At 44.8% G+C, this 17,500-nt stretch overlaps 1 protein-coding gene across 1 annotated transcript in view; it reads right to left on the bottom strand.

Annotated features, from left to right (window-relative positions):
- Positions 1-17,500, bottom strand: part of LOC138373265 (F-box DNA helicase 1-like) — a 68,212-nt gene that overhangs the window by 41,484 nt on the left and 9,228 nt on the right. Inside the window, exon 3 of the mRNA XM_069339306.1 lies at positions 3,508-3,671. Within this exon, the coding sequence (XP_069195407.1) occupies positions 3,508-3,671 (164 nt within the window). The remainder of the gene's footprint in view (positions 1-3,507; positions 3,672-17,500) is intronic.

Below are 17,500 nucleotides of genomic sequence, written 5' to 3'. Positions count from 1 at the left end.
CTCCGTCGGCTTCGGGCTGTTTTTGATAAGGAGTTCGGAAGTCTTCTTGGTTTTGTAGAATATTATCAGGTTTATGTTTTGGTTAGGAGTAGTGCTTTTTACTCCTTTACGGATTATTTCTTTCATTATTCTTTCCTCTTTTATATGTTCACTGTGCATGGTTGATTTGTAATACAATTTTATTGGGGGTGTTGTGGTTTCTGTTCTAGGTTCTGAATTATACCAACGGTCCAAGTGTCTTCTTATAGCAGCGTTTATTTCCGCGTTGCTATATCCGTTGTTCATCAATACCTGAGTTACTCTTTCAAACTCTCTACTCACGTTGCTCCATTCAGAGCAGTGGGTAAGCGCTCGACGAATATAAGCATTGAGAACACTGGCTTTGTATCTTTGGGGCACTCACTTCTACCGTTCAGGCATAATCCTATGTTGGTGGGCTTGGTATATACGTTGGTGCTTAAAGAGGTTCCTGTTTTTGTTATTAGTACATCCAAGAATGGCAGACTGTTATTTTCACTATTTTCATGTGTAAATCGGAGTACTGACTCTCTCTCTAGGTGTCTTTTTAGGTCAATTAGTTCATCTGAGTCTTTTACTATTACGAATATGTCATCTACATAACGGCAGTATACAGTTGGTTTTTGTCTGCTACTGAAGACCCTATCTTCGATGGTTCCCATATAAAAATTAGCAAATAAAACTCCTAAGGGGGAGCCCATTGCTACTCCGTCTATTTGTAAATACATGTCTCCTTGTGGACTGATGAAAGGGGCTTCCTCTGTACATGCTTCGAGAAGACTTTTCAAGTGTGGCTCAGGTATGTCTAATTTGGGGGTGCTATCGTCTCTGTATACTCTGTCCAGTATCATTCCTATGGTTGTGTCGACTGGGACGTTGGTAAAAAGGGATTCAACGTCCAGGGAAGCGATGATTCCATCGGGCTGGGTAGATTTGATCAATTCTAGGAAATCTGCTGATGATTGTAGACTAAACTTACTTGGAGTGTATGGAGTTAGGAGTTCATTGAGTTTCTTTGCCAGGTGATAAGTTGGGGTTGGTATTTGGCTGATTATAGGGCGTAGTGGGTTACCTGGTTTATGCGTCTTAACATTGCCGTAGGCATAACCTAAGCCATAGTCGCCTTGAAGTTTATTGAAATGCACACTACCTTTCTTTGCGTTGATTGCTGTAATTGTTTTGTTTACTTTCCGCTTAAGGTCTTCTACGGGGTTCCTCGTGATTCGTTGAAATTTGGAGTCGTCACTTAGGATGTCGCTAATTTTGTTCATGTATTCATGGGTAGGAATCAATACATATGCTGCTGTTTTGTCGGCTTTTCTTATTGTTACGTCTTTCAGTAGACGTTATGTAGATGACATATTCGTAATAGTAAAAGACTCAGATGAACTAATTGACCTAAAAAGACACCTAGAGATAGAGTCAGTACTCCGATTTACACATGAAAATAGTGAAAATAACAGTCTGCCATTCTTGGATGTACTAATAACAAAAACAGGAACCTCTTTAAGCACCAACGTATATACCAAGCCCACCAACATAGGATTATGCCTGAACGGTAGAAGTGAGTGCCCCCAAAGATACAAAGCCAGTGTTCTCAATGCTTATATTCGTCGAGCGCTTACCCACTGCTCTGAATGGAGCAACGTGAGTAGAGAGTTTGAAAGAGTAACTCAGGTATTGGTGAACAACGGATATAGCAACGCGGAAATAAACGCTGCTATAAGAAGACACTTGGACCGTTGGTATAATTCAGAACCTAGAACAGAAACCACAACACCCCCAATAAAATTGTATTACAAATCAACCATGCACAGTGAACATATAAAAGAGGAAAGAATAATGAAAGAAATAATCCGTAAAGGAGTAAAAAGCACTACTCCTAACCAAAACATAAACCTGATAATATTCTACAAAACCAAGAAGACTTCCGAACTCCTTATCAAAAACAGCCCGAAGCCGACGGAGAACCCTCTACAGCAGTCAAGCGTTGTATACATGTACACTTGCCCCCACGAAGGATGTAACCTTCAATGTAAGTACATAGGTATGACGTCGACCAAGCTGACGAGGCGTTTGACATGCCATCTTCAATCTGGTGCCCCTAGGAATCACATGAGACAAGCCCATGACATTACTCTAACAAGAGAAATGTTGAACAAGAATACTTGCATAATAGACAAAACCCAAGATTCAAGAAGATTACATATTCTTGAGGCAATTCACATAAGAATAGAGCGACCTACCATGAACACCCAAATCACGGAACTATTTACTCTACCCACCATGAGAGTAAGGACAAGACAAGAACATATCGATGCCAACACAGAAGACAATGTCCAACATAACAGGCCAATTACACTGGATTAATCTTTGTGTTTGGATAGGAGATGCCTCGTATGGGCCAATAAGCCTTCTGCAGCCCCTATGTTTATCCCTTTTGTATCCCCCCATGTTTTCACCTTCATTGTATTATCACCTGACCTAATGCGGGTATAAAATCAACTAGTATTGTAAGATCTGTTCACTTGAGAATGAACCATGGAGTTCGAAACGTCGTGCAAATTATACAAATAAGTGTAATACACTCTATAGTAAATCACTTCTTTTCTTCACCTTAAAAGTACGAAAATGAGTTTTGGAGAACTCCTATTTCAATTAAGCCCTGATGCTAAGAAAATAGAGGGACAGAAGCCCTAAACCAGAAAATAATAAACAGAATATGCGGTCATATTCAATGAAACATGTTTGAAAGAAAACCTGCTGCCAGTATACACAAATATATATATATATATAAATATATAATATATATATAAAATATATAATATATATATATAATATATATATTATATATATATAAATAGCTAGGGGGGGAGAACGCGAGCTAGGGGGGAGGAGAACGCGAGCTAGGGGGGAGGAGAACGCGAGCTAGGGGGGAGGAGAACGCGAGCTAGGGGGGAGGAGAACGCGAGCTAGGGGGGAGGAGAACGCGAGCTAGGGGGAGGAGAACGCGAGCTAGGGGGAGGAGAACGCGAGCTAGGGGGAGGAGAACGCGAGCTAGGGGGGAGGAGAACGCGAGCTAGGGGGGAGGAGAACGCGAGCTAGGGGGGAGGAGAACGCGAGCTAGGGGGGAGGAGAACGCGAGCTAGGGGGAGGAGAACGCGAGCTAGGGGGGAGGAGAACGCGAGCTAGGGGGAGGAGAACGCGAGCTAGGGGGAGGAGAACGCGAGCTAGGGGGAGGAGAACGCGAGCTAGGGGGAGGAGAACGCGAGCTAGGGGGAGGAGAACGCGAGGAAATGGAGGAAAGCCGGAGTCAGGGAAGGAGAAGAGGATCAGGACAACGGAACCGAGGCAATGAGATGTGAACAAGAGCAAGGAGGAGGAGAGCATGAGAAATAGGAGAACAGGAGGATGCGAAAAAAACAGGAATAAGGAGAACAGGAGGAGAATAAGAACAATGGGAGAAGAAAAGGAGTATGGAACACCTACGGAACACGATGAGGGTAGCGACGTGCCAGAGGTTGAAGGGTCTGGGCATGAGCGCCTCCTCCATATTCTCCAGAGTATCACTTGCCAAGGTGTACAATCTGTGTCTCTCAAGGACTAGCTTGGTGGCTGCTACAGCTCCTGGCCCGTGTCTGCTGCCCATCATCCTGCAATATCCGCAACACCGTTACTGATGCTCTGTCCTGCTTCTAATGGTGTCTCGTATTGTCTTATCTTACCTGGTGAGACTGGTGATACAGTTTCTCATGTAGTTATCAATAGTGGAAACCAGGAATACAACCTTGCGTTTTTGTTTTCCCGACGCACTATTGTAGTCCGGGTCGTTTTTAGTTACTTACATACACAATACACATTCACATATACAACCTACTTTCTGCTTAAGGTAGTCTTGCAATGACTTACTTCAGTGACGCACGGTCGTACACACACTCCATACTCTCCCGGAGGGTATAGACTTATTTCTCTCAATGTTTGCTGACGACGCCAAAATTATGAGAAATATTAACACAGAGGAGGACAGCTTGAGGCTTCAAGAAGCCCTGGACAAGCTGCAGGAATGGTCGAACAAATGGTTGTTTGAGTTTAACCCAAGCAAATGTAATGTAATGAAGATAGGTGAAGGGAGCAGGTGACCAGATACAAGGTATCATTTGGGGAATGAAATATTTCAAGAGTCAGAGAGCGAGAGAGACCTGGGGTTTAATATCACGCCAGACCTATCCCCTGAAGCTCATATCAAGGGGATAACATCAGCGGCATATGCTAGATTGGCATATGAACGCGAGCTAGAACGCGTTTAGAACGGCCTTTAGAAACTTGTGTAAGGAATCTTTCAGAACATTATATCACATATGTCAGACCAATCCTGGAGTATGCGGCCCCAACACGGAGTCCATATCTAGTCAAGCATAAGGCTAAACTGGAAAAGGTTCAAAGGTTTGCCACCAAACTAATACCCGAACTGAGGGGTATGAGCTACGAGGAGAGACTAAGGGAATAAAACCTCACGTCACTGAGAGACAGAAGAGTTAGAGGGGACATGATCACCACATACAAGATTCTCACAGGAATTGATAAGGTAGATAAAGACACTTTTTAACACAAGGGGCAAACGCACTAGGGGGGGACAGGTGGAAATCGTGCGCTCAAATGAGCCATAGAGACGTTAGAAAGAATTTTTTCAGTGTCAGTAGTAGACAAATGCATTAAGGAGTGATGTGGTGGAGGATGACTCCATACACAGCTTTAAATGTGGATATGATAGAGCCCAGTAAGCTCAGGAACCTGTACATTAGTTGATTGACCGTTGAAAGGCAGGACCAAAGAGCCAGAGCTCAACCCCCGCAAGCACAATTAGGTGAGTACACACACACGCCTCTACTTTCTGCTTAAGGTAGTCTTACAATGACCGACACATGTAGGGTCAATAACTGAGGTACCGAGTAAGCTGGGGAGGGATGGAAAGACTGCAACAGCTAAAGGACAAATTGGATTACAAAGCACCTCTTGAATATGTGAAAATGAAGGAACCAATATAGTAATTAGAAAAGAGAAAGAGAAAGCTGTGGGCACAATACATCAAGGGGACACTGAAGCAGATTGATGAAAGAGATGATGACAAAGATCTACAGAAGAAAAAGAACAATAGTCATACAGGGACTAATCGAGGAATGAGTCCATTTCAAAACACAAGAGGGTACAATATTAAAGACTAGAGCTGGGAGATATCTTAGATGTTTGAATGCTTACCGGGCGATGACAAAAGTTGCGTTATCATATTGTATTGGACCAAATACTCAGAATACTACGAATCTACCCGTTCTGGTAGAATTTAACAATGTACATGCAGTTGAATATATATTGAAGTAAAAACATTTATTGAGGAGGTTAGAGAATTACTGTAATGTTTACATAGAACGATTCATGATGAGGCAGGAGCAGCAGGACCATAAAACACAAATTTCATGCCAATAGAAACGAAACAATCAAACATTGACTGGAAGGATCTTGACCGCACTACCCAACTCCGCCTCCCTTCCCAACCACACCCTACCCTAACACGCCCCCAACCCTCCGATACCCGAGAATGACCGGACCTATGCCTCCCTACTACACCCAATTCCCACATCCTTGCATGCTTTGTCACAATATTGTACACACCGTACAAGGAGGAAATTAAGGATACATATGCGCAAGTCGTAAAAAAGAAAAGTAGGAGAGAGAGAGAGAGAGAGAGAGAGAGAGAGAGAGAAGAGAGAGAGAGAGAGAGGGGGGGGGGGATCACAAAAGTGTTTCTGGAAGTCAAAACCTGAAATGACCAAGAAGCAGAAGTTTGGCAAACAATTAGAAAATAACTAGTTTAACTGTAAACTACTACAAAACACTGCAGATAGAAGAAAGTCCAGAATAATTTTGGGTGTTTACACAAGAAAATATCATCTTGAGTGGACAGAGCAGCTGGAGAGATAAAAATCAGAGAAAATAGTAGGTTTAGGAGAAGGCCTCAATTCAAAGAGAAATGTCAGTGATTTTAGGTGGATAGGAAAATATGAGAAAGATAAGAACCCCTCCTTAAGGGTGACATACACAGGAGGGAAAAAAATGACGGAAATGCTTGAAATTACAAGCAAATTTGAGTGTGATGAGGTTGACACACTTTGGTCAATAGGGCAAGACTTTTCAAAGGAATACAGAGAAAAGGTGAAAACAAACCTCGATGAAGCAAAACGTCTAAATAGGAATAGAAATGGAGGCAAACTCCTTTTTCTACAAAGTGTTAGGGACTGAAACGCTACTGAAATGGTACATAAAAACCAAGCAATAAAATCAGAGGAAATGAGAAGGGAAAGGAAACATGTTCCTGAAAAATTATATACCCAAGATATTCCAAGAAAGGGAGTTGGAAATATCTGCACAAACAATATATATTATTGCACTTACCAAAACAAGGATCAATGTAGAAAACAGAACTATTAGCTGAGTATCAAATAAATTGATTTAAACTATTTCACACAGACAGATACACATGACGAGGAAGGGAAGTAGCATTTATGTTAGGGAAAATTTGAAATGTAGTCTCAATGAGGGAATCAAAACTGAGCTACACACAAACCATTTGGCTAGAATTAAACGAAAGAGTTAACAATCTTATAATAGGAGCTATATACAGGCCACCAAAGGACCTATGGAATGAAATATCTAGAGCATCTAGATCAAACAATATTGGTGTCATAGCAGGCATTAATATTAATGGAATAAACTGGCTAAACAGAACAAGGAATAAAAAATAAAATTTTCTTGAATTAATTGACAATTACTTCATTAAGCAACACATTAAAGAATCAACACGTGAAAATAATATTTTAGACTTAGTGTTAACTAACAGGGAAACGCAAATTAATGACTTTGAAATAGGAAGTGAGCTAGGGAACAGTGATAAAAAAGAAATCATATTTAGCATAGAATGGAATAGATTTGTAGGAAAAAATTACGTTAAAAAGTGACAGATTTTCGAAAAACTTTTTTTAATTGCCTAATAATTTTGGGGAGTGAAATAGATTGGAAAGTCCTGGGCATTGGGGGGTGGGAGCCAGTCTTGGAGCTGGACGTGAACCCAGTGATAGTTGTTGTAAAAAGGGATTTCGATGTGGATTCATAATATGACTTATCTAAAAACATTTTAAGCAAAGCTCAGGAATTTGTATTGTATAATACACAATACAAATTTAATTGATCGAACAATAATGACCCAAAATGGTTAAGTATCTGATGAAACTTGTAAGTGGAAAGAGCTTGGAACATATGGATTAAGAATGAGGAAGCCAGTTTAGAACAACAATTCGTCTAACTGATTAGAAATGTTAAAAAGAGAGATAAGGAGGTCAAAAAGAAACCATGAAGTTCTAATAGCAGGACAAGCAAGACAAATCCGAAAGTTTTTTTCAGTTATATCTAACATATTAAGGAAAGGATAGGTCAATTAAAAACTGAGACAGGTCAGATAACTGACAATGAAGAAGAGATGAGCAGTATTTTTAATAAATATTTATCTTTGTATTTACTAAAGAGGAATTGAACATTATGCCTTTAGCTGAACAAGTCTATGTGGGATGGGGAGGAGGACAGGTTGACTAGTTTAGCAATTACCAAGATGTTAAACAAATAGAGACTCAAGCCAAACAAATCCCCAGGGCCAGACGAAGTGTTTGCCAAGGAGTTCTGGCAATTATATTTATGCATTGATTTTTTTGGTTTTAAATTCTTACTGATGATAACTCCCACATCAATTTCGTAGCGAGGCTTTCCAATCTGAACACCATCTAGCTCGGATCTTTTAAATATCATCATTACCTAGCCTCAAAACCTTACATTTGTCAGCACTAAACTGCATCTGCCAATCTTCTGACCATCTCAAAACCCTATTAAAATTGTCTTTAAGTGATTGAGTCTTTTTCCATTTTTATTTCCCACCGAATTTTTGTATCATCGGTAAACTTGCAAATACAGTAGAACCTCAATTAACGAATTTAATCCGTTCCGGCACCGAGCTCGTCTTGTGAAATAATCATCTTTCAAAACGAATTTCCACATTTAAAATATTGGAGAGGTAAATAAGCTGTTCCACTACCGAAAAAACATTATGATATTCGATTTTTTAAATAATGGCACACACTCAACGAACCTTTATAACATTTCTACTTTTTCAAATTTGTTTTATTTTTTTTCGTTTTTTCATTTTTTTTCAACATGGAGCAGTCTACCCGAGACTGAACAGACGTTAATGACATTTATTATTTTTTTCAACTTTGTTCACTTATATTTAATTTTTTATTGCAAAAAGTTTGTTCAGTGTTTGTCAGGTAGGCTGCTCCATTATGTCAATCTTTGTTTCAAATGTGTTCAATTTGTTTTTTATTTTTTCATTTATCTATTACTAATTGAGCAGTCTACTTGGCACACACTGAACGAACCCTTATGACTTTTCACCTTTTTTCAACGTTTTTTAATATTTCTCTTTTATACTACAAACATAAGTAAGTAATTATCAAAAGAAGGCACCAAACCGGGAAGGCTATGTAGCACCATCAAATGCGTGGATGCCAATATGAGAACAAAAACGCACAAGGCGAACGATATCAAAAGTATCCGAGTCACCTAGAATTCTATTGAGGGACAGGTGACCGCGAAGGGCGGTCGGAAAGCAAGACGCACTCTCGTCATGGAAGTCAGGACATTCAAGAAGGACATGCACGACCGTAAGAGGGACAATGCAACTAGGACAATAAGGAGTAGGGCGGCGCTCCATCAAGTGACCATGGGTTAAGCGAGTATGGCCAATACGTAACCTCGCCAGAGCTGTTTCCCATCGCCGGTTACGGTGGTAGGAGGACGGCCACGAGGAAACACAACACTTAAGAGTACGTAGTTTGTTACCAGTAACAGACGACCAAGAAGCCTGCCAACGGGCAAGGACGGAGGCATGGATAACCGGATAAAAGTCGGAATATGGAATACCTTTATGAGAGATGGGACAAGAGTGGACAGCTTCCTTGGTGGCAGCATCCGCACGCTCATATAAAGACACACCAATATATCTAGGAACCCAACAAAACTCAACCGACTTAAATTTACTGTGAACAAGAAACGGCCAATGCTGGATCTCGACAACTACTGGATGAACCGGATTAATGGACTCAAAAGCTATGAGGGCACTACGAGAGTCAACAACAACTACAAAGGAAGACTGACAACGAGAAAGCAGGAGACGAAGAGCATAGAGAAAAGCATAAAGCTCTGCTGTAAAGATGCTAGTCTCCGGAGGTAAGCGACACACAAGTGCGATCAGGAAAAACAACAGAGTAGCCAACACTGTACGCAGACTTAGACCCATCGGTGAAGACAGAAACGGAGCGGGAGCGAGAAGAAAAGTGCTCAAGGAAAAGGTGTTTTAGAACCGTAGGAGGGGTAAAAGCTTTAGTGATGCGGGTCAAAGATGTACAAAACCGTGGAAGAGGGACTCTCCATGGGGCAAAGAAGGAACAGCACGAGGAGAAACATTAGAAATACGAACGGGAATAGAATCCAGTAGGCGAGATAACCGGACAGAAAGAGGAAGGTGGTGGAGAGGAACAGGAACCGCAGGAGGGGTAAAAGTTAAAGCACGACAGAGGCGAGAGACAGGATGTTGTAAGGACCATGCAAGATAGCGAAGACAGTAGCGATCACGGCGGTCCTGGAGAGACAGGAAGCCAGTGTCAACATAAGCTAAGGATGGGAGTCGAACGAAAGGCACCAGAACTGAGGCGCAACCCAGTATGGTGCAAAACATCAAGACGGCGAAGAGTAAAAGGAGAAGCAGACGAGTAAGCAGGGCAACCATAATCAAGCTTAGACAGGACGAGAGAGGAATGTAAAGCAAGGAGAGTGCGCCTATCTGCCCCCCAAGAATTATGGAACAATACCCAAAGGAGGGCAAGGGCCTTAGAGCACTGAAAACGGAGATATGGGGAGACCAAGACAAACGAGTGTCAAGGAATAACCCCAAAAGCTTCGCGGAATCTTTGTACTCAAGGGGATGACCATAAAGTGACAAAGAGGGACGAAGAACGAGCCGTTTTCGCGTAAAAGTCATGGCACAAGTCTTAGAAGTAGAGAACTTGAAGCCATGATCGGTGGCCCAAGACGACACGGCATCAATTGCAAGTTGAAGCCGGCACTGAAGGAGAGGCGAATCATCACCCTGACAGCAAAGGGTAAGATCATCGACATAGAGAGCGGAGAAGACACCTGAAGGAAGAGAGGAAAGAAGACCATTGAGGGCAACCAGAAAAAGAGTAGTGCTCAGAACACTACCCTGGGGCACACCTTTGTATTGCTGAAAAGAGGGAGAGAGAGCGGTACCAAGGCGCACACGAAAGGAACGACTAGAGAGGAAGCTGTGGAGAAAGAGAGGGAGATGACCACGAAGGCCAAAAAAATGAAGTTGAGAAAATATGATATCGCCAAGTGGTGTCGTAAGCCTTTTCTAGATCAAAAAGGACGGCAACAACGGAGGTCTTCGTAGAAAAAGCAGTACAAATATTGACCTCCAAGTTCACCAGGACATCTGTCGTGCTGCGGCACGTGCGGAAACCAAATTGAGAAGGGGAGAGGAGGTGATGGTGTTACAGGAACCACATCAGACGAACGTTAACCATACGTTCAAAGAGTTAGCAGATAACTTGTGAGGGCAATAGGGGGAAATTCCTTAGGGGAAGTACCCTGAGACCCCGGTTTGCGAACATGGAGGACAACGGCATCGAGCCAGTCCTCAGGGACTGACGACGACTCCCAGATCCGATTATACAGACTCGTAAATACTGAGACGAGCATGGAGGGAGATGGCGAAGCATCTCATAATGAATACCATCGGAGCCCGCCGGCGTAGAACCGCAGAGGGCCAGGGCAGAACGAAGTTCAGAGAGAGAGAAGGGATCATTATAGGGAAGCTGAAGACGAGTGCAGAAATCTAAAGGACAAGATTCAAGAACAGGTTTACGAAGAAGGAAAGATTGGGGAAGATGAAGACCAGAGCTAACAGAAGAAAAGTGGGAACCCAGTTCGGAAGCGACCTGCAACGGGTCCGCCACAAGAGTACTATGGAGGTGAAGGACCGGTGAAACATCGGGAACGAACTTACCCGCTATCTTGCGGATACGCTTCCAGATCTGTGGGAGAATTGTTTCGGACGTAATTGTTAAGACATAAGATGCTCAACATTCACGCTTAGCCGTACGGATGGCCCTACGGGCCACCGCACTCGCTTTCCAAAAGAAAAGAAAAGAATCTGCCGTCTGCCGACGGCGGTGCCTGTTCCAGGCTGCACGCTTACAGTGGACAGCCCGAGCACAATCTGCATTCCACCAGGGAACGCACTTATGTGGACCCCGAGAGGAAGAGCGAGGAATAGAGCGGAGGGCAGCGTTTAGGACAGTGTAAGGAAAAGGAGGAGAGCACGAGGGAGAGGCAGAAGGGAGAGGTCAGAGAGAGCACACTGAGGGTAAATAGGGTCCAGTCCGTCTTAGCAAACTGCCACCTAGGGAAGGAGAGTGAAGGGCGAAAAGAGAAAAAGGAAACAAGGATGGGGAAATGGTCACTGCCATTGAGGTCATCAAGAACCTGCCACGTGAAATCTAAGTAAAGAGAAGAAGAGCAGAGAGAAAGATCAAGACAGGAAAGGGTGCGAGTCCGAGAGTCCAAGTGAGTGGGCTCACCATAATTCAGAAGAGACAGGGAAGAAGAGAGGATAAACGGCTCTGAAGGCGACCTTGGGTATTCGTCAGAACATCACCCCAATGAGAATGACAATTGAAATCACCCAGCAGGAGCACAGGCTCCAGCAAGGAGTCCAGGTGGTGTTTCAAATCAGTAAGAGAAAGTGGGACACTCGGGAGAAGATAAATGGAACAAACTGTGTACCATTTCCCCACAAAGATACGAGAAGCAGAACAATGGAGAGGCGAAGGAAAAAGTAAGGGGACAAAGGAAACATCAGCGCGAACCAAGAGAGCAGAAGAATTAGGAGCCCCAGCAACGGCTTGGTGGGGGGGGGGGGGAAGAGAAAGGAATAGCCACGAAAACGACCAGGACGAGCACCAAGCATCTGCTCCTGGAGACAGACACAAAGGGGCGAAAACCACGAAATTAGAAGTTGGAGTTCGAGGAAATTGGCGTAATAACTTCGAACGTTCCATTGAAGAATGGACATCGACGAGAAGAGAAAGGACAACAACAGAGAACAAGGAAGAAACAAAGGCGAAAGAGCAACATAGCACGTTAAAGAATATCAGGGTCAGCAAAGTCAGGGTTAGGGGCATGGGTAAACTGAGCAAAGACGGAGGGAAGGAAGCAGGAGAACAGACAAGAGGTGGGCGGGCGGGGTTCGGAGGAGGAGGAAGAGGAGGAGACAACGGAGAGGAGCAGGCAAGGACAGCAGCAGGAAGAGGGGAGTAGAAAGAGGGGAGCGGGCAGGGCAGCAACCGAGAGGGAAGCAGTGGCCAAAGAAACCTCCATTGCAGGAACACGGGACGCAACCACTGAAATGGGAAGGGAAGGAGCAATAGAGCCAGTAGTAGGGGCCAAGGAAGAAAGCGAAGCCTTCTTACCCGCCGGGGAGGAGGAAGGAGAGGAGCCAGGCTTACTCTTCTGACGTAAAAAGACCGGTGTCCCAGCAACTACGTACTGGGCAAAGGAATCCAGCGTCTTAACAGAAGAAGCTGAACGAGAGCACACACGACGGCCGTTAGGAGAGCGATGGACATTCGCCTACACCGACAGGCGGCGGGGAGAGTCAATAGATGGAGGAGAAGGATGGGAAGGAGGAGAAGGATGGGAAGGAGGATCGGAGGGAGACGAGGAAGACATGGAAGACACAGGAGACATGACAGACCGGGTAGAAAGGAGAACCCCAGACAGAGGACCAGGAGGGGGACCCTTCAGGACAGAACTCAAAGTAACAGAGGAGGGGGCAGTGGGCGTATCAGGGTCCAAGGCCCGGAAACGGTTGTGAGTCTGAGGAAGGTGGGAAGGACGAGGAGAGGAAGAGCGCAACACGTGAGCATAAGAGACGTTAGCCCAAGGCGGGAGCTGGCGAACCTGGCGCCTCGCCTTGGGAAAAGATAAACGCTCCCGGTGCTTCAGGTTGAGGACGGCTGCCTCAAGTTTGTAATGGATACAGGCACGGGAGAAGGTAGGATGGGCCTCACCGCAGTGTGAGGTAGCGAGCTTGGGGAGAAGTGCATTCCGACTAAGAGTAACCTTCACCCCCACACAAAGGAGAGAGAGACAGTCCCAGAGCAGCGGAGGGCACCATGCCCAAACCTCCAGCACTTGTTACAAAGCCGAGGAGAAGGAATATACTCCTGGACAGAGCACCTGGCACCAGCAAGAATGACAGGATGGAAGGGTCCTACCATCAAAGGTGATCTTCACAACCCAAAGGGTTGACGGCGACGACCACGAGGGGGGACGAGTAAACGAGTCTACCTGGAGGACAGAATGGCCCTGGGCATCAAGGATATGTCGAATATCGTCGTGGCAGTCTCGCAGATCTCTAACACCGGTCGCAACATGAAGCGGGAGGAGAATTGTGCTAACAATGGCGTTCAACTGAACGTTCTTTGAGACCCGAACAGGGATCTCGCCAAGGCAGTATAAGGCAGCTAAGCGGGAAGCTACAGCTTGAGAAGGAGCAGCAACGACACGTGTACCGAGACGAGTGGGGTTGAAAGTAACAGACACATCCACGGAATCAACGAGATGCCGATGGAGGGAGAAATCGTCAGGCGGCGCAGAATCAAGAGGGAGGAGATCAAAGTATTTGGCCCACGAAGCAGGACCAAATAAGGCCTGATACGCATTAGTACAGGAAGGAAACGATCGAGTGTGGCCGTGGCGCCGACGGCGTTGAGAACCCCCAGAGAGAGAGAGGGGTCAAAAGGCGCAGTAGTCACGAGAGACTTAGCCGCACCAGGGGACGAAATGGTCACCACTGGGGGCGTGAGGCTCGACCCAACCACAAAGGAGGGAGGGGAGCTGGAGGAAGAATTCAGGACGGTCAAAGGAGAGCAAGGTCGGGGCCCAATGCAGCGGGGGCTAGAGCCCGGTCTTCAAATACAGGCCGACTCGGGGGCTTGGTCGCCCACCCCACGAGCCTGAGAGGGTACAACAGTAACATTCAACGACATATAGACGTAGAGAAATTAATTCATCCACGAATGTGCCCCCATACCCACCATGGAGCCACAATTAGAGACAGGACACCCAACAGGAAGCTGTTGCCGATCATGCCGGGGCCCCCTAGGGGTGCGTCGTGAGTATACGCCCCACAAACGCCACCTTAAGAACCGTCAGTCCGTCGAGATCGGGTTCAGCTATGAAAGGGGGATTGACAATAAAAGGTTCCCCTCGCTCGAGACGTCGGGTACTACAGTTCTACGGGTGCAAGAGTATGCCTCCTCAAGCACCTGGGCGTCAAAATAGAAGAAGTCCAAAGGAATAACCAAAACAAGCAAAAGGTCGGCAGGAAAAGACAAGCAGATAGGAGAAGAGGGGGAGAAAAACGAAACAAAAGGAAAAGGAAAGGCAATCCGGCACAAGTAGAGAAGACAGCAGCAGAAGTGCAAGGCCACCAAAGGACAGAGGACTGTCCCACGGAGCATCACACTCCAGCAGCCGTCCACTAAGCCCCCCTCATGGCGCCAATGGGCCGGATGGGGAGGGGGTTATACTACAGAAAAATCAATGCTTTTCAACATCACAGCAGTCAACCCTTTACATCCCAGCACCATTAGCATCTTTAAACAAAAAAATCATATATTTGCATCGTCAGAGGCATCTGAGAATATGCGAGAAGCAGCGGGAACGCACCATGCGGTATTCTCGTTAATCAAACGAGTCCTCGCCAATCGAAACACGTTGTTAGCATCGGCACGCTCGTTATTCAAAATGCTTGTAAATTGAGGCACTCGTCATTAGGTTCCACTGTATTGCTGCTCAAACCTGAATCAATCATTTACATATATTATGAATAACAGTGGTCCTGGGAGAGAGCCTTGAGGCACTCCACTTATAACATTTGCCCACCCTTACTTAACCCCATTTATACTGTTTCCTTTGGTATAGCCATGCCCTAATTCAACTTAATATATCACCCCCAATAGCATGAACGTCTATCTTTTTAAGCAATCTTTCATGGGGCATTGTATTAAAAGCTTTGCTAAAGTTAAGGTACACAACATCACAAACCTTACCACTATCAACTGCCTCAACTAGGCTGGAATAAAATGGCAAATTTGTTAAACTTGAGCGGCCATTAGTAAAACCATGTAGTGAATCATTTATTAATCTATATTTTTAAGATGAACACGAATGGTATTTGCAATAATCGATTCAAGTAACTTTCCAACAATAGATGTTAAGATAATTGGCCGATAGTTTGAGGCAAATTATCTATCTCCTTTTTTTAGAAATTGGTACCATACCAGAAACCTTCCACGACTTTGGCCTTCTGCCTGACTAATGACGTATTAAATATGGTAGACAACGTCTCGCAAAGCTTCTCTTTGCATTCTATAAGCACCCTGGCCAACACTTCGTCCAACCCTAGGGATTTGTTTTGCTCGAGTTTCACTATTTCTAATAACATCCTCCCTGGTAACTGCTAAATTAGTCAATCTATCTTCTCTACCAACATAAACGTGTTCAGCTAAAGGCACAATGTTAACACTTTCGCTATCCCAGCATGCGTGCCGTAAACTTAGAGGTCACTCTCCAGGCGTGCAGGTGAGCGCTCGGCGACACCGAAATGTGTATACTCGTTTCAGTTTTCTCCCCTTAATTCTCGTGCTACGTCGTTCGTTTTGGTATCGTGTTTGCAATAGAATTCTTTACAGGTGTACATGCATATAATGTCCAATTAGCCTGGCGTGACTCCCCACAGCAAAGCCTAAATTCGGCAAAAGTAATTATAAAAAAAAGGCACCAAACCGGGAAGGCTATGTAGCACCATCAAATGTGTGGAATAATCAGAGATGGCTAAATATCACTAAGGATGCCAATACGAGAACAGAAATGCATAAGACGAACGATATCAGAAGTATCCCAATTACCAAAAATTCTACAGGTGACCGTTATGGGCGGTTGAAAAGCAAGACATCCAGGACGAGCGTGTCAGGATTCAACAAGGATATGCACGACTGTAAGAGGGACAACGCAATTTTGGACAATAAGGAGCTGAGCGGCGCTCCATTAAGTGACCGTGAGTTAAGCGAGTATGGCCAAGACGCAACCGCTCTGGAGCTGTTTCCCACAGCCGGTTACGGTGGCAGGAGGAAGGCCACTGGGGGACACAACGCTTAAGAGTACACAGTTTGTTACCAACAACCCTGCCAACGGGCAAGGATAGAGGAATGACTAACTGGATAAAAGTCGGAAAAAGGAATACCTTTACAGGAAATGGAACTGGAGTGGATAGCCTCCCTAGTGGCAGCATCCGCACATTCATTTAAAGAAACACCAACATGGCTGGGAACCCAGCAAAACTCCACGGATTTAAATTTACTAGAGATAAGAAACAGCCAATGTTTAATCTCGCGACACGGAGAGAGAGATGGACAGGATTTAAGGACCCGAGTGCAATGAGGACACTACGATAGTCAACAACAATCACAAAGGAGGATTGACAACGAGAAAGCAGGAGACGGAGAGCATGGAGAATAGCATAAAGCTCCACTGTGAAGATGCTAGTCTCCGAAGGAAAGCGACACATATAAGTGCAGTCAGGAAAAACAACGGAGTAGCCCCCAACGTCCGCGGACTTAGACCCATCAGTGAAGATGGAAACGGAGTGGGAGCGTGTGTAAAAAAAAAAAAAAAAAAAAAAAAGCGTTTCAGAACCAGAGGAGTAAAAGCATTAGTAATGCGAGTCAGGGACGTACAAAATTTCGGAAAGGGGACCCTCCAAGGGGGCAAGGAAGGAACAATACGAGAAGAAATACGAGAAAGACTCATGGAAAGAGACTAGTAAGCGAGATAGCCGGACAGAAAGAGGGAGGTGGTGAAGAGGAAGGGTAAACGTCAAAGCACGACAGAGGCGAGAGGAGGGATGTTGCAAGGATCGCGCCAGATAGCGAAGACAGTAGTGATCACGGCGGTCCTAGAGAGGAATCCAGTGTCAACATACAAGCTGAGGGCGGGAGTAGAACGAAAGGCACCAGAGCTGAGACGCAACATAGTATGGTGCAAAGCATCAAGATTGTGAAGAGTAAAAGGAGAAGCAGACGAGTAAGCAGGGCAACCATAATCGAGTTTAGACAGGAAGAGTAAGGAATGTGAAGAGGAGCATACGCCTATGCACCCCCCTAAGAATTATGGGACAAAACCTTAAAGAGGGAAAGGGCCTTAGAGCATTCAGCACATAAGTAAGAGATATGTGCCG

This window comes from Procambarus clarkii, chromosome 41 (genome assembly GCF_040958095.1).
Source record: "Procambarus clarkii isolate CNS0578487 chromosome 41, FALCON_Pclarkii_2.0, whole genome shotgun sequence".
In the NCBI taxonomy this organism is placed as follows: domain Eukaryota; kingdom Metazoa; phylum Arthropoda; class Malacostraca; order Decapoda; family Cambaridae; genus Procambarus; species Procambarus clarkii.
This window is presented reverse-complemented; position numbering and strand designations above follow the sequence as displayed.